The sequence below is a fragment of the Mus pahari genome, chromosome 1 (genome assembly GCF_900095145.1).
Source record: "Mus pahari chromosome 1, PAHARI_EIJ_v1.1, whole genome shotgun sequence".
In the NCBI taxonomy this organism is placed as follows: Eukaryota; Metazoa; Chordata; class Mammalia; order Rodentia; family Muridae; genus Mus; species Mus pahari.
The window spans coordinates 28,296,036-28,321,718 of NC_034590.1; the positions used below are offsets into that span (position 1 = coordinate 28,296,036).

Here is a 25,683-nt window from a genome sequence, read left to right on the forward strand (position 1 = left end):
GCACCTCTGATGTACAATTTTGGCAGCCTCTGTTCCTCAGTTGTACATTTTTAGTTTCTTCCTCCCTTCCCCCTTCACTGTTCCTTTCTTCTCCTACATGGTTTATCTGTTGAGACTGTCAAGAGGCTGAAATTACCCTCCTTGTACCAGATCTACTTTTGTACTTGCCCACAGTTCAGCTTGTTCCTCAGCCTGGTCCTTCTGATTCAGTGCCTTTGTTTCATCCACTTGGCAAACTGTTGATTTCTGCCACCTCAGTAAAGCACCTACTGTCTACTCATTGCTCCTTAAAATGTTAGCTGTTGTTGCTGCTCAGCACCAAGATTATTGATTCATTGGATGTGGAGGGTTGACAAGTAGTATTGTTCTAATTGAATTGATTTTTTTTTTTTTAAATTAGAATACTTCAGAAAGAAATTGTCTCCCACCTTTTAAGATGACTACCTAGGGATAGTATCTACATGAAAGAGACAGGATTCAGGCTTGATTCTTTCCTCATGTTTACTGTGTTTTAGGGGAATGAATCATTCCTTCCCCTGTCACTTTTCCAAAGTGCCTGTGTAGTTTTTGTGTGTTTATGTCATTAAGAACTCGTTGACAACATGGCTTGCAAAATGGTACTGGTGGTTTGATGGTAGCTCCCATGCAGTCTGCAGTGGCAAAGAATTCTAGGGTTGTCTTGTGTGTTTGTCTTCTGCCTAGAATTGCCATGGTTTCAAGATTGGTGCTAAGAGACTTATTGCCACTGTGTTGTCACTATTTCTAAACATCTTCAGTGACAGAAATGAGCTTCAATGATAGACGAACACAATGTTTGACTTTCTTATAGACTGCAACTTTAAAATGCACAATGTTTACTACTCTTGATCCATCAGATCTGCATCTCTTTTTTCATGTTAGATCTTTAACAGAATTGGGATGTCTATTATTGGCAGAGTCAGTTACTAGAAACAAAATGTAACAGAATCTTGCCCTTCTTCATATCTTGCTAGATAGCTTTAGTTATAGCAGCTTCTTTTAGGCTCGATAGCCTGAATTTTACTGCATTAAATGTTCTTTCCTCAGTCTTTTGTCTGAGCATGCAGTGAACTCCTCTGTAGCTCCTGGGTCAGTCTTGTCCTCTAGAGGTGTGCCATTTAAACTTGAAAGGTTGCTTTTCTTCTGTTAAGCTCTTGGATCACTTACTCATCTGTAGAAGTGTGAGCAAGCTATTGTTTCCTTTATTAAGTTGTTGTGCTTTTCTGCAGTAAAAAAATTGTATTAGAGTATATGTTTAGTCACTCTACGAACTATTTACAGATACAGGGTGAGCTTGTCGCTGCCAGTGTTCTTTCAGAGCATTTTCTTGAATCAGTTTGTGATGCTCTCCCTACTTAGCTCTCTTTTCAGGGCATGATGGTATCTCTGTGTTGGCTGTCTTGGGTTCAGTGCTGGCGATTTCCTTCCTTGGGACTCGGTTGTATATTTTGAATCATCTTTTTCTGGTTTAAGTCTTCATTTTGGACTTTTTTTTTAAATTGTAAGTTATTTGTGAATTTTAACACTTACATATTTTGGTTTTCTAATTTTAATCTGTTTCTCCTTTTTGTCTTGTGTCTTTCTGTCTATTGTTTTGAGGTGATGGTGGCAGTCATGGTGGTATGTGGAACCTTTCTGGCCAGTGTTCATTATCTGTTGGGGTATGACCCCAAACTTTGTTTTTTTCTAACAGAAAATTTTAATACTTTATTTTGTTCATTTTAAATGTGTAGAACATAGTATTGAACTTTCAGAATGAGGAGGTAGGGCTTGCAAAAGTATTTTTTTGTCTAGTTTTAATTTTAATCTGTTGCACTTTCATGATGAATTTTAAAAACAGCGATGTTCATGGTAGCACAAACCATTAATCCCAGCACTGAAGAGGCAGAGGCAGGCCTATGAATCTTGTGAGTTCCAGGCCAGGCAGGACTACAAAGTGAGACTTTGTCTCAAAACCACAAAAACCAGCTGGGGTATAGTAGTGCATGCTTATAATTCCAGCACTTGGGAGGCAGAGACAGGTAGATTTCTGTGAATTTGAGGCCAGCCTAGTCTATATAGCGAATTTAAGGACATCTAGAGCTACATAGTGAGACCCTGTCTCAAAAACAAGTAAACAGCAACAACAACAAAGCCAGTAGAAGAAGCAAACAAACAACCTGAAAAGGAAACTTAAACACTAGAGTGGCAGCTGGAAAAGTAAAGCACTTGCAGCGGCATCGGGAGGGCCTGAGCTCAGTCCCCAGCCCATGTAAGAAATGGGCACAGTGGACTCCAGCCAGCGGAAACAGGCAGGTGGATCCTAGGAATTCATTGGCTAACCAGCCTAGCCGAATTGATGAGGTATAGGCCAGGGACAGACCCTATCAAAAACCGTAGTAGGCAGTGCCTGAAGACCAGCATCTGCTTTGTCCTCTATACAGACAAGTAACCACACATGCATACAAATAATGCTCACATACATGCAATAAAAATTGAACAAGAATTATTCCAACCTGGACCTTAAATAAAAATCATGTGATTATCTTCCTCTCCTGTTTCTCACATCATACCCATCTAATAACCAAATATATGTTCTAAATTTACTAATTTCTTAGTAACTCCAGGCCTTCTGAGCCAGTCCAGTATAATTTGTTTTCCTCCCACTCACTTCTTATGTCCCCTCACACAACATTCACATATGTCTCTAAAAATTAGTCAGAGCTGTCAATCCTCCATGAATAACTGCACAGTGTATCTCTGTGACTGTGAGTGGAATCTAAAGTCCTGCACAAGGCCAGTCACATTCTCTCCTTTAGGTCCCATTCCTTTTCAAGGGTCTCTCCTGATTGTTCTTAAAAGACTTTGGATACCAAATATTTACCCTAAGCAGTTCTCAGTAAATACCAGCTGGGCGTCCAGTAATTCAGCCAAGTTCTGCCACCACTAGAATCCCCAAAGGGGGCAGTCGCACAAGTCTGTCCCTACCAAAAATGTCAACCCACAGTTTACATCAGATTTGGCTATAAATCAAAAGTTCACACAACATGATTGTGTTAGTCACCTTTCCATCACTATAACAAAATACTTAACGTAGTCAGCTTATAAAATGTAGGGGTTTATTCTGCCTTGCAGTTATGGAGGTTGCCGCACATCATTTGCACAAAGCAGCATGTTGTGGGAATACATGGAAGTATAGCACAAATCATTCACCTCACAGCCAAAAAGCAAAGAGACAGGCAGGAGCCACAGTCTCACAGTCCTTTCCATGGGCACACTCCTAATAACTTAAGGACCTCCAATAAGGCCCTGCCCACCTCTCACCGTGCCAAATGGGTGACCAATTTTGTAACATACAGACCATCTTGGGGTTTTACTGCTGTAAAGAGACACCATGACCAAGGCAATTCTTATAAGACAACATTTAATTGGGGCTGGCTTACAGATTCAGAAATTCAGTCCATTATCATCAAGGCGAGAGCATGGCGGTATCCAGGAGGCATGGTGCAGGAGATGCTGAGAGAACTACATCTTTATCTGAAGGCTGCTAGGAGAAGACTGGCTTCCAGGCAGTTAGGATGAGGGTCTTAAAGCCACACCCTCATAGTGATACACCTACTCCAACAAGGCCATACCTACTCCAACAAGGCTACACCTCCAAATACTCCTGGCCCAAGTATATTCAAACCATGACACAGACTTAGGGGATCATTCAAGGTCACCCTTAGCACTGTCTTCTAAGCATCATAATATGGTTGGTCAGGTGATAGAATTGCAGCATGAAAGTTGTTGTGGAGGTGAGAGAACAGAACAGCTCAGCCCAGTGGGGTGGTTCTCTGGCCTTTTAGTCCATGGGCTGAGCCTTCTGTTGGGGGCTAGAGCTGGGCAAGATGGCCGACCTCAGGCTGTGATTTTGGTGCTGGTTCTTCCCCAGCTCCTACATGCAGTTCTGGTCTCTCTTCCTGCTTTGCTGAACGGTGACTTTCACTTGCTCTCTGGAGTTTCCACTGTGTTTTCTGCTTGCTTATACTCCAGGTGCTGAAGGACTCAGGGTGGAGTTTGACCGGCAGTGCTCCACAGAGAGGCGCCACGATCCTCTCACTGTCATGGATGGTGTCAACAGGATTGTGTCGGTGCGGTCAGGTGAAGAAGGGAGGGCAAGTAGGGACAGTCCTCCTCACTTGTGCTCCATAAAAGGAGTTGTTAGCATAAGACAGGATACTGGTGCTTCATTCCATGGGAACTTTAAGGAAGGTATAGCAAGGTAATGAGTTGTAAAACAGTAGGTTTTGTTTTCCTCTTTCCAGTACTTTGAATAAGATATGATCTGTGTGATGTGTGCTTCATACCACTATCAGAGAGGGTTATTGAGTGTCTGGCATGAGAGATGTCCCGGCAGTTGGAGAACCATGTGTGTGTGAGAGTACTGGGGCCTACATAGCATTGTTGGTATACTGCAGAGTGTAAAGGAATTCTGGCCTGGCTGATAGTAAGGGTTTGGCTCATGGAGTGCTGTGTCTGCAGGGTAGACAGAATGTGCAGTGGATGTGAGGCACAGTGTGTGGTCTGTGTACTCTGCTGATCACCCCGAGGTCAGGAAGAGTGGTCTAATAAACTTGTTTTAAACTTTGAACATTGTAGAGTTGTTAATGCATGGATATGCATGTGTGTGTGTCTTTTCAGATCTTTTTAGTGGGGAAGGGGAAGGAGGTGTGTGAGTGTGCACGTGCATGTATGAATGTGTGTATGTATGTATGTGTATATGTTTCTTGCCTCCCTGTGCTGAGTATTGAACCCAGGGTCTGTGTGCATGCTAGACAAACATTTTACCACTAAGGTACATCTTCTTTTATAGAAGCTGAGGAATTTTCCCTGTGAAAGACTAAGTGTGTAAATGGATGTGGTTTTGTGGGCTACGTGTGGTCTTTGTCTTAACCACTCATAGAGTATGTAGTAAGCAGTATGACTGTGTTGCATGGTGTCACTTAAGTCCTTGCTCTAATGTGGTACAGTGATGATGGACATGGCTTGTCTGGCATTTTGATAAATGTCTGTCAGAAGAGTTCTAGTAGTAGTAGTAGTATTCGTGCTGGTCTCACTGCCTTGAGATGGAAGTCCAGCAGGCTGCGTGTATGCTGTTGCCTCATGCTTCTACATCATTAAGTTGCTCCGTCTCTCCCGCTCTTTTAAGAGACCGCTATACAGCTCTACAGATCCTTGGGTCTGACCGGGTTGCTCCATTCCTTCCTTCAGTACAGCCTATCTTGGCCATGCTGAATTGTTTACAAATGCCCCTTGTGGGAATTTTAGATCTTTCTGCTATTGCCTAACTACCTGCCATACTCAGAAGCATTCTGAGAACCTACCTTGGTGTGGGCCTGCTCTCTCTGCAGTTGTCACAGTGCATCCCAGTTGTGTACATAATCATTTCCCCATTTGGTAGTAGCTTCTTTTGGGGAAGTGTGTTTGTGTGTGCCTTCAGGTTCTCTAGTACTCCATCAGAGGTTGAATAGAAATCTGTGGAAAGGTAGAATATCTTCAACCCACTATGAATGTAAGCTTGAGAGGTCTTGGGCTGGAGGAGCCTGCTGACTTTCTGAAGTGGTGTGAACAGTTCTGCTTTGCAGCTAGGGAGTCTTGCAAAGCAAGATAAGATGGTGGAGTCATTTTAATTCCAGTGTGTACTTTCCTCCACTAGGTCGAGAATGGTCTGACTGGTCGAGTGAGCTTCGAATCCCCGGAGATGAGCTGAAGTGGAAGTTCATCAGTGATGGGTCTGTGAATGGGTGGGGCTGGCGCTTCACAGTTTATCCCATCATGCCAGCTGCAGGTAAGAGGCTGTGATTATCACCCAAGGAAGTGCAAACTTCTCATTGTGTGATTTAAGGATTGTCTTCTGCTATGGGAAAAAAACAGAATCCCTACCTGGGGAGAGGATCAGACAAAGAGCCACCTAAGCTTTCCAGTTGTCAAGGTGCTTAGCCCCATCCTCACCTCTTAGGAGTTGGTGCTGGTTGTGGTTCCTAATGCTTTTGGTTCACAGTTAAATGTCAGATTGGAGAGCATGGCTCAGGGTTGGAAACAGTTGCTCACTGGTAGAATGCTTGCAAAGCATGCACAAGTCCTAGGTTCAATCCCCAGTTCAGGAAAACAAGCAAGCAAGAAAATAGCAAAAAGCTTGACTTCTAGGACTTAGATAGCAGTGCTGTGTTCTTCCCTTATACTGTGTTCCAGTGGGAGTTGAGTTTGTGAGTTTGTCCATAGGAGGTGGTCCCCACCATATCACATAGGGACATTTGCAGGACTTCTTCACAGGCCCCAAGGACCTCCTCTCGGATCGCTGTGTGCTCTCATGTCCATCCATGGACCTGGTGACCTGTCTTCTGGACTTCCGACTCAACCTCACCTCCAACAGAAGCATCGTTCCCCGCCTTGCTGCCTCTCTGGCTGCCTGTGCTCAGCTGAGCGCCCTAGGTTAGTGCTGCCTCCATGGTCATCCTGTCTGTGTACCTAAGTTGACAAAAGTAGTCCAGATTCTAAACTTTGCCTGTGTGTTGTTTCAGCTGCCAGCCACAGAATGTGGGCTCTTCAGAGACTGAGGAGACTGCTCACCACAGAATTTGGGCAGTCAATTAACATAAACAGGCTACTGGGAGAAAATGATGGGGAAACCAGAGCTTTGGTATGAAGCATTACGGTTTCTAGACCTATGACCCTTTCAGGATAAATGTGCTGCTATAATCATTAAAACCTTTAAACCAGCCTGGAGAATTGGGAATTCTGCCTACCTAGCAGGCAGCTTTGTCACATCTAGACCTTTTTATTTTTTGCTGCTGAATATACTAAGTTCAAGCTGGGCTAATTTTTAAAGTCTATGTATTGACCCCTGTGAATATAGGTCTGTGTTAGATTTTACAAGCCTGATTGGCCATATCCCTTTTATTGTGCTGTAATGAGAACGTTCCATTCCAGTTGTTTCTAACCATAGGAGATGAGCTAGATTTGTATGCCAAAGAGGGAAATTCCCTGGGAGTGGCTAACTAAAACTAAGACCAAACATTCTTAATGTTGATACTTTCTTTGCATTATAGACACACCCTTTCCCAAGTTGAGAATTTAAATACTCATTTCCTTTTTTTTTTTTTTAGGGGATATAAAATCCTTTACTTATAGCAACAAAACAAACCTGGGGCTCACTTGCATTCTGGATTTCTGTAATTGAATATTGTTTTGCTGTTTTTAAGAGCTTTACAGGCAGTGCTCTTGCTGCTTTGGTGAAAGGCCTTCCAGAAGCTTTGCAGAGGCAGTTTGAGTATGAAGATCCTATTGTGAGAGGTGGCAAACAGCTGCTCCATAGTCCATTCTTTAAGGTAGTAGTTTACTTATTTTTAAAGTGGTTATATATAGCTCTTTGGATGGGAGAGCCACTGAGAGCTGTTATGGTAGGGTGTTGTGTCATAGACCCGTTTGGGAGCAGACCTTAGTATTACTGAAGGACTGTAAGAAATATGTCTCAGGAAGTAGTTATATGATCAAAACCTTTATTCCAGAGGCTGCATATATATATATATATATAAAGCATCTGTGTATGCTTTGAGATACACAGATGTTCTTAGTTATTGTATGATGTGGATGCCCTAACTGTTGTTGGTCTGAGTCCCTATGTCTTCTGAAGCTGTTGTCTTCCTAGAAACTCACTCTGAGAAAGTGAGGAGCTTGGGAACACGGGTCCTCATAGCTCAGGATGGTAGCCAGTGGCCTTCTCTCAAATATTAGCTTTGTTTCTAAGACTCCCCGTGTTTCCAATTTTTTGTTGACTGCAGGTGCTAGTAGCTCTTGCTTGTGACCTGGAATTAGACACACTCCCTTGCTGCGCAGAGACCCATAAATGGGCTTGGTTCCGAAGATACTGCATGGCCTCCCGTGTTGCTGTGGCCCTGGACAAAAGAACACCGTTACCTCGTCTGTTTCTTGATGAGGTGTGTGTGTAATTAATTAATTTTTGGAATTGCTTTTGAGATGTATGATGAAAAAGATGCCAATGTATAAAGACACAGTTTTGCTAAGAAACACCATAAAGAAGCGTATAGATAAAAACAGGAACTATAACATGTAAATTTCAATTAACATTAATTTTTAGCAAAGTAACTAAGATATAATGATAGGTATAGACTTTACTTTTTTTTACCATCTAAGAGTTGATATGATAAAACTGATTTTTTGTACTAAGTATAAAATCATTATGTTGATGTTGATATAACTTCATATTACCATTTAAAGAGTACCCTGTCTTCTTACTGTAACTGATTTTATTCTTTTGCAAGGACAATGAGTAAGTCAGGTCTCACACTGTATCTTGGGCTGGACTGGAGCTCAATCTGTAGCCCAGACTGTCCTTGTTAGGATTACAAGTGTGAATCACCACATCCAACTTATTTGTTTGACTTATTATTTCATAATACTGTTCCATAGGTTGCTAAGAAGATTCGTGAATTAATGGCAGACAGTGAGAGTATGGATGTTCTCCATGAAAGCCACAGCATCTTTAAAAGAGAGCAAGATGAGCAACTTGTACAGTGGATGAACAGGTATTATTTCGGAACTAAGAGACAGTGCTGTACATAAGTGTTTTTACACAAAGTTTGTTTACATCAAATCTTTTAATGTTTGCTATAGGCGACCAGATGACTGGACTCTCTCTGCTGGTGGTAGTGGAACCATTTATGGGTGGGGACATAATCATAGGGGACAGCTTGGAGGAATTGAGGGTGCAAAAGTAAAAGTTCCCACTCCATGTGAAGCACTTGCAACTCTCAGACCTGTGCAGTTAATTGGAGGAGAGCAGACACTGTTCGCTGTGACAGCTGATGGGAAGGTAACACACAGTGTGTGTGTGTGTGTGTGTGTGTGTGTGTGTGTGTGAGAGAGAGAGAGAGAGAGAGAGAGAGAGAGAGAGAGAGAGAGAGAGAGAGNGTGTGTGTGAGAGAGAGAGAGAGAGAGAGAGAGAGAGAGAGAGAGAGAGAGAGAGAGAGAGAGAGAGATATTGAGATGCTTCGTTAGGGTTGAAAAGGTTGTGACAAGCTTTTTTTGATTCTTGTATGTATAAGGACTTTATTAAAATACTATCTGAAGAATGATTATGGTAGCGCAGAAAGCAGGTAGCTATCTTAAACATTCTGTATAATATTTAGATATATTTTAGCTACTTTGTTTTTTATTTTGAAGTATACTACATTCATTAGCTGTATTACTTTTAAAAATTAAAACACTTACTGTCTGTCAATCTTACTCTTTTTGTAATTCAGCTCATGGATCTGGAGATAGCCATAATCTATAAGGGAATTTTTATTCCTTTTCAGTTTGCAGGCTTATATATTTTTTTCCTTTTGGATAAGAGAAAGGAAGCTATATCCTTACAGTTGGAAATCGGGGTACAAGACTGGTTTGGGGAAAGGGAACATAGTCCTCCAGTTATGTCTTTGTGGTTGTGTCACCAGCGACTCATAGGATTTTCTTCTAAAAGGCCTCACGTGTCAAAAATCTCACTCTCTCTCAGTAGCACTACCCTAGGAACCAAAGCTTTTACACATAGATATTTGGAAAACACTTCTCCAAACAGTATATAACATCTTAAAATTTCATGTGACTTGGGGCTTTTAGTTAAAATTTTCTCTGTGGTGTAAAATGTATTGAATGCTAATTTTTTGTGGTAACTACTAAATACGGGAATATATCTGTTTTCTCATCTTAGCTCTATGCTACTGGCTATGGTGCCGGTGGAAGACTGGGGATTGGAGGGACAGAGTCAGTGTCTACTCCAACATTACTAGAGTCCATTCAGCATGTGTTCATTAAGAAAGTTGCTGTGAACTCAGGAGGAAAACATTGCCTTGCTCTCTCTTCAGAAGGAGAAGTTTATTCTTGGGGTGAGGCAGAAGATGGCAAGTTGGGACATGGCAACAGAAGGTATTGTGTGAAAATACAGTTTTCAGTGTTCTCTTTGGTTTGTTTTAATGCTGACACACTGTATTGGTCTTTATTTTTTAGAACACGTGCATTAACCTGCTCAGATTAGGAATGTTCATGACTTAGTTGTCAGAAATTGGTCACTGCATGTGGGCTTACCCATATGACTCTTGTACTAAGAGGGAAACATTAAGTCTTGAGGTTTTTACTTACAGATTTTATGAATACTAAGCATCCTTTTGAACATCTTGTTCCTGTCCAGTGAATCACATTGACATTTGGGGTATTATTACATGGTACTAAAACTATGAGTATAGAAGAGATGGTACGAATACTAGAGAAGGTACCATTCTTCAAACAAAGGAACCAGACTCAGTTGTTTTTTAAAAAAAGTTTATTACATCTACTACCCAAAGTAGAAATGGAAGTGTATCTTAGAAATAACTAAAAAACACCAGACAAAATATACAGCAACCCAAAAGACATGGAATATCAGACAGCAATATAGAATTTCCTGAGAAGTAGGAAACAAACAAGGCTAGTTTAGAAAGTTTCTCCAGTATATCATCAGACAGTTCCCAAGTCATAGAGTAGGAAGGAGGGACCCTGGCAGATGGTGACAAAATCCTGTAGTTTAGAGAGGAGAGAACTGGAAATCTAAGGAGGTCAAAAGAGGTAGACTATGTGGAGCACCACGGAGGAGAGAGCTGTATGTACAAAGAGACCCCAGAGACCGTGGAACCCAGTAAGGCAGTCACATATGAAGCCTAAACAAACACGCCAAATGGTTGAAAGAAACATTCCTTGGTGCTCACAGAGAAGAGATAGCGCTCCCAGAAACCTCATACAGAAAGTAATAACAAAAAACTAGAGAGATGACTTAGATTACCATCTGTAATTCCAATTCCAGGATGTGATGACCTTTGTGAGTACTGCACACATACAGTACACTTACATGCAAGCAAAACACTCATACCAGTAAATATATAAGTGCCCCTTAACAGGAGAAACAATAAACCATATACTATTAGTATGATTCCCTTTCCAAAACTTAAAAACTGAAATCATTTTTATAAGTAATAGAGCTCAAAGTTCCATCATTTTTGTGACTATAAATAAACCCTTACCAAGGTAAACTTTATAATGACCTATAGCCACTCAAAAATTGTATGCAGAAGAACAAGAAATACACCTATATGAGGAGAAAAACTAGTCAGTCAAAACTGGTTCAGAAATGACACAGTGATACAATGTTTTTATTTTAACCACATACCATGTTGTTAATAAACAAGTGAAAGCTTGAGCATGTTAAATAGAACCTAAAAATTATTTAAATCAAAATCTTAAAGATGAAGAATATGTTCACAGAAAGGAAAAATGAATTATATGGAATTAATGCCTAAATAGATGTTGTAGAAAAAAAGACCAAAGAAATGGAAGACATAACCATAGAAAATATCCAGAGTGAAAACGCCAAGAGGAAAAAAGGAATATACAACTGACAGAACACTAGTGAACTCTGGGACAATCCCATATTTAATGTATTTATAGTTAGAACATTTAAAAGAGGGAAATGAGAGATTTTAAAAAATAACTGAAACTTTAAATTGACAGCTATAAACTCATAGGTGCAGTAACTTAAAGAATCCCAAGCAAAAGAAACATGAGGAGGATACAAAGATAGCACCAAAGTATGCTGACAGTAGAATTTGAAAGAAGTTGGGACGGGTCAGATTAAAGCAATTTAAAGGAGTAAGAAACCATAATAAAGTGGTACAGTAGGTGTGAAATCGGAAAACATAGTCATCTAGAAAACAGACAGCAAGGTGAGACCTTGAACCTGGTATGTTTATATCAGGAGTAATGATTTAATACTCAGAAGTCAGACTGTGGGCTGGGGAGATGGCTTAGTCTGTTTTGAGCTTGGGGACCCGAGCTCGACTCCCTGAGCCCATAATTTAAAAAAAAAAAAAAAAAAAAAAAGCATGGTGGCATACATGTGTAACTCGGGAGGCAGAGACAGTCAGAACCCTAAGGCGCTCAGTGGCCCAGTCAGCCCAGCAAACTGGACAAGTTTCAAGTGAATGAGAGATGCTGTCTCACAACAAAGGTGCTGTCCTCTAATCAACACCTAAGATTGTCCTTTGGTCTCCATACCCACACATGTACACGATCACTGTACACACTCAAAATAAACCAAAGTCAAAATGATGGGAAAATGCTAATACTAGACCAAAACAAACAAACCCATAATATTTATATTAATATTGTATACAATATTGTTCACAGAAAAGAATATTGACAGGGATTAAAGTGTTTCTTCATGATGAAGTATTTCTTCAGGTCATCAAGAACACAGAGTAAATAGTAAGCTTAGTCACCTAGTAGACATTAATGAAAATAATATGCTCCAACTATGGAACTAGAGGATTGGCTCAGCGCTTAAAACTACTGGCTGCTCTTGCAGAGATCAAAGCCAGGTTTAATCCCTAGCACTCACACAGTGCCTCATAACCATTGTAATTCCAGTTCCAGGGAAGCCATCACTGGCCTCTGAGGGCCTTTCACAGGCATACTGCTATAGTAAGAACTGCTATAACTGCAAGGATAAATGAGACAAACCCCCATGGCCATGGTTTTAAATACCTTCCTTTAGTAGTAGATAAAAAAGTATGAAATACTTTAAAAATTGGGTAACTATGAACTTGACCTAGTTAACATTTTGAGAAAACTGTGACAAACAAAATGCTAATCCTTTCATGTGTACATGGAACACCTACAAATGTAAATATAGACTATGCAAAATAGCAGATTTTACATAGCAAAAGGATTTAAGTTCATACAAAGCTTATTCTCTTGTCTACAAGGAAATTAAATTGGAAATCAATAGCAAATCTGAAAATCATCTCCTACTACTTGGAAAGCAAGTAATACATTTCTATTCTCAATCTTAGCCACAAGGTAGAAAAGCAATTAAAACTTCAGAGAAACTGATAGATCAAAGTATGAGTGAAAAATCAAATGCTAAATAATTTTAAACAGAATGAACCTGAAATTGATTTACCAACATGTGTGAGATCTAGCAAAAGCAGTACTTTGAAGGAAACTTGTAATGTGAAGTGTGTCTTTTAAAGACAGTAGCAAAAATGGTACAAAACCATAACTTCAGGATGTATACACTATAATATAGGAATTCCTATAGGAAGAAGGACAGACAACTCAGTGAGCAGAAAAAAGGGTCAGAATCCTTAATACAGAAAGCCAGAAAGGAGAAAGTAGGAAAATAGAGAGGAAGACTGGTTCTTGGAGGTAAATACAGTTAGCAAAACTTCTATCAAGACTGATGGTGAAGAATTCACAGGAATTTAGGAGATGAAGTATTTTCATGCATAGTTTGCAGGTATCAAAAGATCACAAAGTAAAGCTGAGGATGTAGCTTAGTGGTTAAGCCCATCTTTCCAGCATACTTACCTCAGGCCTGGTGGTCTCTAGGACCACCAAAATAAAATAGATCTTTAAAATTAAAACAACAAAACATCTGCCACAGAAGAGAAAACAAAAAAATCCTAGAAGTAGCAACCAAGTGTGATTGTGTTTTCCTGTAATCAAGGTACTTGGCTGAGGCAGGATAGAGGTCCCATGATTAGTCAGGCTGCCCTGTGGGTTATATAGTGAACTCAGGGCACTTGTTGGACCCTGTTTTAAACAGCAGAAATCACAGTTCATTAAACAGCTTTAAAGTAATAAAGATGACTTTTTAGAAGAATTGGACAAACTCAAAAACAAAAACCCAACAACCCACAGACTCAAAAACTAATTTTTTGAAAATACATGATGATTTCTGGTGATTTCTGATGTAATGTAACCTAATTTTTCAGAACCTTCAAGAGAAAGGAGAGTTCTCCCTGGTATCTTTTTGGTTTTGGAGACAGGATTTTGTCTTGTAAAAACATATCATGGGTATGGTTTGAAACTGTGAAAGCCTACGCTGGCATTCAGCTTCCCTGTGTAAAGGTAGATAGATAGATAGATAGATAGATAGATAGATAGATAGATAGATAGATAGATAGATAGATAGATAGATGGATGGATGGATGGATGGATGGATGGATGGATGGATGGATGGATGGACGGACGGATGGATAGATAGATAGATAGATATATACATAGATAGAAATCATTAAATTTTGATTTCAGAATCATTAAATGATTCTTCTTTATTGACTTTATAATCACTTAACTGAGAGAATATTTAGAGGCACACGCTGAATAAATAAGTACAAACAGAAATGTTTAAATTTAAACAAGTGTTTAAAATTTACAATATGTAAGAATAAGAATATTTTAGTAATATTTGTTGTATCCTTTTGCAGTCCATGTGACCGCCCTCGTGTCATTGAGTCCCTGAGAGGAATTGAAGTGGTTGATGTTGCTGCTGGTGGAGCCCATAGTGCCTGTGTCACAGCAGCTGGAGACCTCTACACATGGGGCAAAGGCCGATATGGCCGCCTGGGGCACAGTGACAGTGAGGACCAGTTAAAGCCAAAACTGGTGAGAAGGTACTGGGTTTAAATGCCCAGGTCCAGGCTCAAGTGTCTGCTCATGCTGTAGTGTTGACATGGGATAGGGGCAGTTTGTCTTTAGTGTTACAATCTAGTAGTCATAGGTTTGCCATTTATAAGTATGGTTTTTTTTTTTTTATTGATGGAAACAAATTGTTTGGGTACATATACACTCCTTGTAAAGGAGTGAATGATCTGTTTTCATGGTGGTGCATCGTTGACTCACTGCAACTCTGATGACTGCTTTCTACAGTTCATATTTATATTTACATATGAATATAAATTTATATTATTCATATTAGCGAGATGCATTTCTACCTTAATTATTAAACTTTTTTCTTTGTAAAGTCTTAAGCATTCATAAAGTAGTAACACTATTATTATAAAGCCTTTTTTTAGTGATCATTATTTACTGTCAACTGAACCCAGCATTTCTTTTTCCTGAAGGTGGAAGCACTACAGGGCCATCGTGTGATAGACATTGCGTGTGGCAGTGGTGATGCCCAGACACTGTGCCTCACTGATGATGATACTGTCTGGTCCTGGGGAGATGGAGACTATGGCAAGCTTGGCAGAGGAGGCAGTGATGGTTGCAAAGTGCCCATGAAGGTATTTTCGATCTCTGCATCCCAGATCTCCAGTTTCTTTTCCTTCAGTGTGCTTCTTAGGAGCACTTTGTTCATTGCAGGAGGTACACTGGAGTAAAAAGTGACCAAAGGAGCCATTTGGATACCTTAGGTGCTGTTTGTGTTCACTTGGGAACAGCATGTAATCCAGATACAGTCCAAAGAGCCTGTGGTTTTGTCTAGTGTGTATATCTGCTTGACATTCAGAACTAACACGAGTCCCACTTACTTCAGTTTACAGTGATAAATAGAGGACATCTAATGTAGGATATAGACTAGAGCTTGCATTTAGTTGATATGATGGATCTCAAGCAATGAGAAGAGGCCATGTGTTGCCAAGTTCATAGGGTTAAGGGTCTACCTGTGCTGAGAGTCACTCAGTAATTTCTTAAAGCTGTCAGGTGATCTGACTGTCTTTGGTAAGTGGCTATAGAGATTGAGAGGAGCAATGTGTCTAGATCATATTAGATCAGTGTACTAGATAATTTTCTCTGTGCCCTGCAGTATGTGATTATGATACTATGAAAGAAGACTAGGACTTGGGAATGCTCAGTATCTTTCTTACTGTACAGATGTGGAACAGAGAGTCTTGGGACACAGGCATCCTGGGGTAGAATCAGACCAGGTGGTTCATACCAGGAGCCCTTCATATGAGGGACCTAGGTCCAACCACATTGCTTTTGTTTTAGAGCTGTGCTTCTCATTGCAATTGCTATTGATTCCAGAATGACTCTTTTAAGTCTTAAGTCAGTTTGAGTTTTTAAAGTGAAAATTCACAGTGAGTATATGCCATAATCACAGTACCCCAGGTTGTCAATTCACGGCTTAATTCATGGGTTATATAGTGAGACTCTAAAAGAAAAAAAAAAATCAAATGAAAATCCACTGTTTCACTCACACAGAATGCTCAATATTTAATCTCAGGGTGGCACCTATTTCTGTCTCCTGTAGCCCTTTCCATTTTCTAGTTCAGGTATATTGTAACCTCATTATAAGTTGTTCAGGATTTCTACTTTTATGAGGGAAAAATGATTGGATACACATTTGAATATTAAGATGTTGAACATGAAAAAATCTGGAGGAGGATATTACTGATGGCACTGCAACAGGGCAAGAGATCTAGACAGACTAGTTAAGAGAATGAGGTTATAGTTAATTATAAAATTATGGGAAATTAAGTAGGAAAGCATACACAAATACCACACGAAGCAAAGTTTGCTGGGTGAGGAGAAGCAATGACCAGATAAGCGAGGCCTGACAGGATCCTGGACATGGGATGTAGAGGGCAGACACTGGGTGTCCATGGGTCATAGCAGGTCACAGGATTGCCAACTGAGGGTGTGTTAATTATGTTGACCTGATCAGAGGATCAGAGCTTATTATTGGACACTGGCACTATTGTGTCAGTTCCCAGGAGAGAAGACTTTAGACTTCACCTGGTAACATGTCCTGGTCGTTACTGTATCTAGCATGTTTCTGCTTCCTTATGAAGTTACTTTGGTTAGATTAGATGTTAATATTGTATTAAATATTCTATGTGAGTACAGATTTTCAGAGTTTTTACTAGATTTGTTAAGTCTCAATGTGATTGCAGCAGTCAACAGTGATCTTGATGAAGACTGCCTGATTGAGCCTTTTTTCTTTCTAGATTGATTCTCTCACTGGCCTTGGAGTAGTTAAAGTGGAATGTGGATCGCAGTTTTCTGTTGCTCTTACCAAGTCTGGAGCTGTTTATACATGGTACGTCAGACTGTGTAATTCCACGAAAACCATATTTAAAATCTGTAATTTTGTTTGGACACTTTGCCTGCATGTATGTCTGTGTACTATATGCATGCCTGGTGCCCATAGATGCCAGAAAAGCCATTATGTCCCCTTGGATCTTAATTTAGCCATGATAGTGATTTATCATGTTATCTGCTTGAAGAACAGCAAGTTCTCTTGATTGTTGAGCCATCTCTCCAGCCCCTAAAACCATTGAAACTATTTTAATTGCCTTCTTGTTAACTTCTGTGACGTGCTGTGATTTGAGTGCTGGAGCATAGCGCTTATACCACGAGAGTAGCTGCATGGAGGGTAGCAGGGTGGAATACAGATGACTGTAGCCCAGTAAGTTGCATGTTTTCCTTTAATGCAGGGGTAAAGGTGATTATCACCGGCTGGGCCATGGATCCGATGACCACGTTCGAAGACCTCGGCAGGTTCAAGGACTGCAGGGGAAGAAAGTCATTGCTATTGCCACTGGCTCCCTGCACTGTGTGTGCTGCACGGAGGATGGTAGGTTCAAGCCTGACGTTACAGAGCTGAGTTCTGAAACTCTAAGGTTAGCTCACATAATTCGAACTGTAGTTCTAGAGACTGAGGGCAGGGTTTGGCCCCCTCATCTTCAGTCTTCTGTGTTACCCTCATGAATATGTTGTGTTATATGACTTTGCAGAAAGGCCTGAGATACTGTCCTCAGTCAGGCATCCTGTGGGTCTGTCCTTGGCATCTGGGAACTATATCCTGACAGGCCTCTTTTCTTCCTCAGATGCTGAGTTGGGCTCAGTGTGCCTGAACTGTTTGTATAATGTGGTCTGTGCTGATAACTGGTTTCCTCTGGGGTCTGGGACTTGGGTTGTGCCAGGTGAACACTGTCCATCCCAGTAAGATTCTTACTGTAGTCTGTAGCCATCATACCTGTGGATGGTGTGGCCCAGCAGGCAGTTTAGAACACTTAGGCTCATGAAGAGTTGCCAAATGTATTTCTCCACACTCTTGCTGGCCACAAGGGACAAAATGTTCATGGGGGCCTACCACATGGTGGCATCATTGAAAGCTTTGAAGAAAGGAATGAGCAGTTTGCCATCAGGCCCCAGCCTCTTCAGGGCTACACCAAAGATGATGGCAAATAGTACCAAGTCCAAAATGTTTAGGCTCTATCTTGTGTCCCAGCTGGAAACTGGTTGCCGTGGTCTCTCTTTGTGTACAGGTAGCAGCTTGCTGTGCTGTAGATAGTGATCTCTGTCTCTGCGTACAGAGGAGGTAGCTTAAGAGTGGAATGCAGCAAACACCAGATTGGAGGAGGAAATATTCCTCACAAGATCTAGGAAGGAATCTAGTACCTCCTGGTGTCTTCAACCGAGCCTTTGATGGTGGTAAAGGTGCCCAGCAGCAGTACCAGAGACAAGCCCATTCTGAGCACATACAGAAAAAGAGCAGTACCCATGCACCCAAGGGCTCTCATGCCCGGACCAATACCCATGCACCTCCAATCAGACTGCAAACCAGGCACAGCAGCAGCTCTCTGGAGAAGGTGGAAGACAGTGAAGGTGGTCAAGCAAGTGCACACGGGGGTGAGGAGATGGTTTTCCACAGTGCTTCAGCACCGTCTGCCACCAAGACCACCAGCACCAGCACCACTTTGAGCAGCACTGGCAGTTGGGCTTGAATGCAGTGGTACTTGGTCCTGGGAACTACTGCAACCACCTGCTCAGTGCTGGGCCACCCATTTGTAGTAGCATCCATAGCCACTACCCTCTTGGAGTCAGCCTTTGGGTAATTAGCAGTTAAGCCGAGCTGCAATCAGGGGGTTCTTTGAGAGCCTAGAAAACTGAGCAAGAAACTTTGGAGGGAGCCTTGGAGTTGTGTGTGTCCACAGGTTCTTGGAGGCTGGAGTGTTGTTCTGGGTACTAAAGCTCCTTTATTTTTTTGTTATAGTGCTGGATTCCCAAAAGATGGGTGTTGAGAGCACTGGGTTAGATTTTTGGGATCCAGGGAGGCTGAACATTTTGGATCTAGGAGTTCTTCAGGTTAGGACTTAGGTATCTTTGACTCTGGGAAGGCTTGAGGGGACCCAGGGGGTTGACATCTGCAGGAAGCTCAACCCGAGTACTGTAGATCCAGGATGCCTGTGATCCTGAGATACCAAGCTTAGTGTGCCTAGATATTGGATACTGGGTACCAGAGCCCAGAGTGGGGTGGATAGAGGGTCTTGGGGTCTGGAGAAAAAAAATTCAGATTTCTACATACAAAAATACAGCGTCTGGGAATGTGGAAATAGGCTCTCTACTTTTATTCTTAAGTCTTCCTTTCAATTAACTCTCAGGGTTTTTTGTTTTGTCCCATAGCTCATGTTACCACCACCAACTACTTGTTTAAGTTTATGTCTGCCACGGTTTTCCTCTGTGGAAATGTTTTGTATTTACCAAGTATTTGTATGAAAAAAATAAAAAGTCTACTTGAATGTCCCTTTTTCTCATCCAGTATTTTCTTAGCTTATTTATTTGTTATCATTTGTTCTGGGTGTTACTGAGAGTTGAATCATTTAGTTGTGTCTGTGTGGGACCCATGGCTTCCTGACATAGTTCAGTACCAGACAGACATATTTTATTCTGGCCTTTTCTCTTGTCTACATTTACAACTCCTTTCTCTCTTAGTGATAAACCTGGATTCCATTAAATCTGTTAGTTATATTCATGTTCAAATTATGTCCTGTTTGGCTAGTTTGTATCTCCTTAATTGCCTCAATTACTAATAAATGCTTCTAGGGACAAAAGATGGTCCCACTTCATCTTTCATGTTTATGAACCTGCATTTGGCTGTTTCCTTAGGAACTCTTGTTCGTTTAGAGAACAACATGTAAAAAGATTCAGACGATGAGTATGATCATTGAAATAGGGATCCATGCTGTCTAGGCCACCTTATTGATTGGAGCTAGGAAACATGTCTATTAATGGCACACAGACTCCCACTTTGTGTCTGTGGTTAAAGATTGCATTTACACATGCACCCTAGTTTCACTCAGCACCACAGGGTTCCTTCTGGCTTGTTTGCTTTCCACACGTATAACTTCTTTCTCTTTTAGAGATAAACCCGGATCCTTGTATCTTTTCTATAATAGTTTAGTCACTCTTAGTTACCCTATAATTCTTTTTGTCCTCCCCTCTGTGGGCTCTTGCATTGCCATAGGCTGCCACACAGCCACACGGTAGATGAAATGGGTTATTCCAGTAGGGAAGCTTCCTTTTCTCAACCTCAATGCCTCGCTTACCTGTGCGCACCTTTGCAGAGACATCTTCTGAGGACCATGGTCAGTCACTCATCCTCTGACTTATAACTGAATTCTGAATTTATAACAGGAAGAGACAAGACATAGCATATTTCTCTTTATCACACAGACATCTTATTTGAGAAAGTGATACCTAGTGGCTGAATGATCGGCCTTGAGGAGACCGCATTTGATGTTGCCAAAGAGCAAAAGCCTCATTTCTGATCTACTCAATGTATGGCCTTTCATTTAGACCAATTTTTTTTATGATGGTACTTCACAGTTTAGGTCCAGTATGGACCCAGAAAATAAAATGAGTTTTATGAATGATGAAGCCTATGCCTAGATTATGAATAACTAGGGAAGGGTACATGTCTTTAGAACGTATGGATTTTGTTATTCTTAAAGACTGACTTTTCTTCATCTGTCTAGCATTCAGGAGCTGTCTAACTTGTTAGGAATATTTCCCTAAGTTTCATCTTGTTTTGATGAAGAAATGCTGCTGTACATATCTGGTCCAGAGAACTAATAAACCAGACCAGACTAGAGTTTTGACTGGCAGGTATTGTAGAGAGTCCTGGGAAGTGTTCTTAACCTCTTTAGATACATGATTGATTACATGTTGTGTTGACATCTAGAAGCTGGTGCTTAGAGAGATGAGCACTAAGACAAAACAGAAGGGTAGTAAGTACTGCTGTTGTGATAGGAAGACACTGGAATTGTGCACTCACTGTTCCTGCAACCTAATAAATGTATTAAATTTACTTTGTTTAGGTGAAGTTTACACATGGGGTGACAATGATGAGGGGCAGCTAGGAGATGGAACAACAAATGCTATTCAGAGACCACAGTTAGTAGCTGCCCTTCAGGGTAAGAAGGTTAATCGAGTGGCCTGTGGTTCTGCACACACCCTTGCCTGGTCAACCAGCAAGCCAGCGAGTGCCGGCAAGCTCCCTGCACAGGTCAGTGCTAGCTGGATAGGTATGCTAGAATTGGGGCACATTTTGACAGCTAACTATCATGCAGGTACAGCCAAAGATGGCTCATTTTTTCATTATATATTTACAGAAGTGTTTCACTGATAACAGTTCAGTTTATAATACCATGAAACAGTGCTATTGAGAACTGTACTATTGAGCTGGGAGCATAACTCAGTGATAGAATGCTTACTTGCTTGGCATGCACGAGGAGGTCCTGGGCTCAGTCCCCAGCACAGCAAAACAAAAAAACAAAACAAAAAAACAAAACAAAACAAAAAACAAAGGTAGTGAAAAATAGCTTTAATACTCATACCAACCATCATTTGTCCAACAGTGTTTTGCCTTCTTTACATTTTGTAACTACATAAAGTAATGGACTGTATATGTGGCCCTACATGTTTCTTGGTAAACTTATTTCTGTAAGCTAATATTTGTAACATTCTTTGATGCTTACTTATCTTAAGGGATCAGACGAGCTAGAAAGACCATGATGAATTTTACAGACTAATCTCAGAAATCATAATGCTGTTTTTTGGGCTTTCCGTGCTTTGCTACTTAGTGGACTCAATGAAACTGTGATGTTTCAGGTACCCATGGAGTACAACCATTTGCAAGAGATTCCCATCATTGCTCTACGGAACCGACTGCTGCTGCTGCATCACATCTCAGAGCTCTTTTGTCCCTGTATCCCCATGTTTGACCTAGAGGGCTCTCTTGATGAAACTGGACTCGGGCCTTCAGTTGGGTTTGATACACTCCGTGGGATCTTAATATCTCAGGGAAAGGTATTTTGTAGCAGTCTGTAGGACAGGATCACTGTGGCAATCAGTCAACGTTCACTCAACAAAAATCTGTATTCTGTGACTGTAGATACAGACTCTTTTCATTCAGCAAGTGGTCTTTGAGTATCTCCTACATGCCAGCTATTTCTAAATACTCGAAAATATTCATAAAAAACAGCCATGAAGCCAAGCCTCGAGCACATGGTTTTCTCTGCCTGCCTGACCTTGAAGGTTTTTGGTCAATTCCATTGACACAAGAGGGAAAAGTTCTTAGGTAATTTCTTCTCCTATTATGTCCAGCAGAGGGTTGGGAGCTTAGAAGCTCTGTGCCAGGTTGTGTAGGTGGAGAATCCTTGCTGAGAGAGGATTTAACAGGGGCAGGAAGTAGACAGTCAGGGATTTTGGCATGGGATGGGTTTTTACCCATTGACATTTTTATTAATCAGAGCTTCCCTGGCTGGAAAGTAAAAGATTAAGCTGTTGTATTTCTGGTGGAATCTGCTTAATGTGATCTTACATAGCAGATACGGGAACACAGAAGGTGAGTTAGAGATCTCTCCACCTAGAAGGTCTGTGGTTCTTTGATATATGTTTTCAAGGAGTATAGTCTTATTCTTACTGCTCAAATAAAATAAACATCATTGTTTTACAGTGATGTCCAAATAGTTATTCTCTCTTAGGGTGGGCTTTGTTGTACTGAACAGGAGGGTTGTGTGTACTTTACATCCATTGTGCCTGAGGGCACTGAGCAATAAAGACGGTATCTAAGGGAAGATGTTCTCTCTGATAATAGATTCAAGAGGAAATCTAATTTCAACTATTTTTCCAGTAGTTAAAAAATGGCAAAGTTGATTCTATCATCTTCACTTTGTTTTACCCTTCAAAGAAGAGGGGACAGTAGGCAGCAAAGAAGAAAAAGGTCTTTTCTTGTAGAGAGGGAAGAACATATAGACAGGTTGCATCCTATGTGAAGTAGTGTGAGCGCACCTCCTACGGGCTGCAAGAACCTCTGGGATGAGCTTCCACTAAGTTAATCATGGGGCCACGTGGACAGTGGTGTTGGATTGCCTGCACTGAGGCAGTAACAGTGGAGGGCAGCATATAGTGGATGTATGAAGAGCCCTGAGCTGAGCAGCCTTTGATTGACAGTCTCTACATGGGAGTTAGAGGAGACAGTGCAAAGGTATGAAGTATTAGTGCCCTTGATTTGGAGTAGCAGTGAGGAGTTGGTGTGGATTTGAAAGGTGGGGACAGGAAAATTGTGAGTATGAGACCATCCTAGGTTACATAATGAGTTCATAACTAGTATGGGCTTGATTACAGGAGTTATAAGGCTTTTTCATAAAAATTAACAAAGCCATTCCAACAGTTATCACTAGAAGGGATCTGGGCAATCAGGGGTTCAGAGTCGGAAAATGCTCCGAGAGAGGAGCAGGGGCTTGCTGGAAGGCAAGTGGAGGTGAGGCTGTACATGGGCCATGATGGTAGATATTTTTCTACCAGTAAACTCAAATCTCCTACCTTTAGTGCTTCCTGGGATTGCTTAATAACCCGTTCTGCCGTCTCAGGTTTGAATTCTCTAGAGTCCGATCTGGGAGAGGGGCTTAGGATCTATAGGAGGCCTTTGTACTTCTGCAGGTCTCCCCATCCCTAGCTCTGAAAAGAGGGCACTGGTTCCCCTGAGCAAAGAGGCCTGAGAACACTGTTTCCTTTGACTGCCCCTCAAGTGTCCCTTCCTGGATGATGCCCAGATTCTTACTGTCATAGCAACACTGTCCTGGCTCTCTTCACCCTGGTGTCTTGCAGTGTGTGCTTACAGTGCATTCCCTACCCCAGGTCTGGCTGAATCCATGAGCTCCCTGACTCAACAGCTGTTCTGTGGTGCAGTTAGTTTGAACATCAGACCTGGCTGCTGTTGACTTGTAGTTTGACAGGGACGCCTCAGGCTTCTAGAGCCGAGTTGGAGCAGTTGTTTGCCAGGACTCAGCCCCTCTGCTCTTCCTGAGGGACTTGCGTCTTTGCTCAAGTGTCAGTCATGCTTGTAAGCTTGCCAGTTCTCTACATTGCTTGTTAAGCTACTACCTCTGTTATAGAACAGAAAAGGAGCCATTTTTCTGTTCTCAAGGAAGTCTGACTTTCAGAAATAGACGATATAAAACAGCGACATGGTTCTCAGACATGATGATTTCTATTTCAGGCTCTAAACTCTGTTTTTTCTTGTTTCAGGAAGCAGCTTTCAGAAAGGTAGTACAAGCAACTATGGTGCGAGATCGCCAGCATGGGCCTGTGGTAGAGCTGAACCGCATCCAGGTAGCTCTCTCTCTCTCTCTCTCCATGTGACAGTTGTACAAATGATACTTTCATGGTACAAGTAATGTCCCTGCAGTCTTGGGGGATGGCAGCACTCATGGGTTTATGGAGCAGGCTTTCTGTATGTAGTCCTCTGTGATGCAAAAGATTGAGGGGTTGTTTATATGAAAATAAAAAAAAAATTACTTGGCATACGCCAAAAGCACAGAGAAGATTTTAAAAGGTAAAGTAAGAAGCAGCCATATTTTCCCCACAAGGTCATAATGGCCACTCTTCTGTGTGGCCTTTGAATATTTGTTATACACAAAGCTAAGTCACTCTTATAATAGTTCACATTCCTGTGAGCCTTGTAACCTCCTGACTCTGAGAGTTTTCCAGTTTAATAACCCAGTATTGCTAGCATTGTCTCATGAAAAAAGGGGAAAATCAGTCCATTAATGAATCAACACTGCTTCTAAGTACACATAAACTTATGCTTTGAAATTTTTAATTAAAAACCCAGAGGAATCCCAGTCAGTCAGTGATTATGATAGTGCATGGCATTTGACATTTAATACGCAAATGAAATTAGCCTCGCCTCTCGGACCAGAAACAGAGAACCACGAAGAACAAATTCTTTGTTACTGAACCTTTGTATTAACACATGATTTTTATCCTGATGGTGATTACATGACGAGAATTTTTTTTCTGAATTGTACTTGGGGGCATTTTGGATTAAGAGATCAAACTCTTGTCCTTTGTTAGACAGCACATGTGACCACATTGGTGGAACTGGTGTCTCTGGTGATGAACGTCATGGTATCTAGTGCTAGCTGTAATTTGGTCCTCTAGTTTCACAAATAAATGGGCTGTTTAATTCAGTCCATAAAAAAGCTTTTATTTCCCCACCTTGGATGACGAGCATTTTAAAGTTTACAAGACAAGGAAAACTGTACATTCCTGGGTCAAGTTCCTGTCTTAGACAGACCTACGGGCTCCTTGGAGCCAGGAGTCTCACTGGGATGTCCGTGGCTAGGGGTATCAGTGAGCCCCTGACTGCTTAAAGCCTCAAGTTCTGCAGTGGGCATGCTGCTGCTGCTGCTGTCCTTTCTCCTTGCAGATTTTCAATAATACCTGTTTCCTGCTTGTCTCTGTGTCCCTACTTTTGTGTTTAAAAATGGCCAATATGTGAGAGAAAAAATTGATAGATTGAGCAAAAGCACACAGACATCCTCAGAACAGTGTACAGCATAGACTGACATCTGGGGTGCCTCCATCATCCACAGTCTTAGGCATGTTAGTGCAGTATTATATCCTAAGGGTAGAACGCTTTCCACAAACATTGGAATAGAATTGTTTTCCACCATGTCAGACTATTTTTTTTTAAATTTTTTTTATTATTATTTTCTTTATTTACATTTCAAATGCTATCCCGAAAGTTCCCTATACCCC

At 41.2% G+C, this 25,683-nt stretch overlaps 1 protein-coding gene across 7 annotated transcripts in view; it reads left to right on the forward strand.

The window, feature by feature from the left end:
* LOC110336759 (E3 ubiquitin-protein ligase HERC2) overlaps positions 1-25,683 on the forward strand; it is a 174,413-nt gene that overhangs the window by 139,503 nt on the left and 9,227 nt on the right. For 6 of the 7 annotated variants that reach the window (XM_021219818.1, XM_029537451.1, XM_029537453.1 and 3 more), the window contains exons 71-86: positions 4,033-4,140; positions 5,696-5,827; positions 6,313-6,471; positions 6,561-6,679; positions 7,242-7,367; positions 7,821-7,976; positions 8,470-8,585; positions 8,674-8,872; positions 9,749-9,963; positions 14,337-14,514; positions 14,973-15,134; positions 16,800-16,891; positions 17,289-17,428; positions 20,955-21,142; positions 21,748-21,945; positions 24,169-24,252. In XM_021219818.1, coding sequence (XP_021075477.1) covers positions 4,033-4,140; positions 5,696-5,827; positions 6,313-6,471; positions 6,561-6,679; positions 7,242-7,367; positions 7,821-7,976; positions 8,470-8,585; positions 8,674-8,872; positions 9,749-9,963; positions 14,337-14,514; positions 14,973-15,134; positions 16,800-16,891; positions 17,289-17,428; positions 20,955-21,142; positions 21,748-21,945; positions 24,169-24,252 — 2,372 coding nt within the window. The remainder of the gene's footprint in view (positions 1-4,032; positions 4,141-5,695; positions 5,828-6,312; positions 6,472-6,560; positions 6,680-7,241; positions 7,368-7,820; positions 7,977-8,469; positions 8,586-8,673; positions 8,873-9,748; positions 9,964-14,336; positions 14,515-14,972; positions 15,135-16,799; positions 16,892-17,288; positions 17,429-20,954; positions 21,143-21,747; positions 21,946-24,168; positions 24,253-25,683) is intronic. The other variant, XM_029537466.1, reaches the window with a different exon arrangement.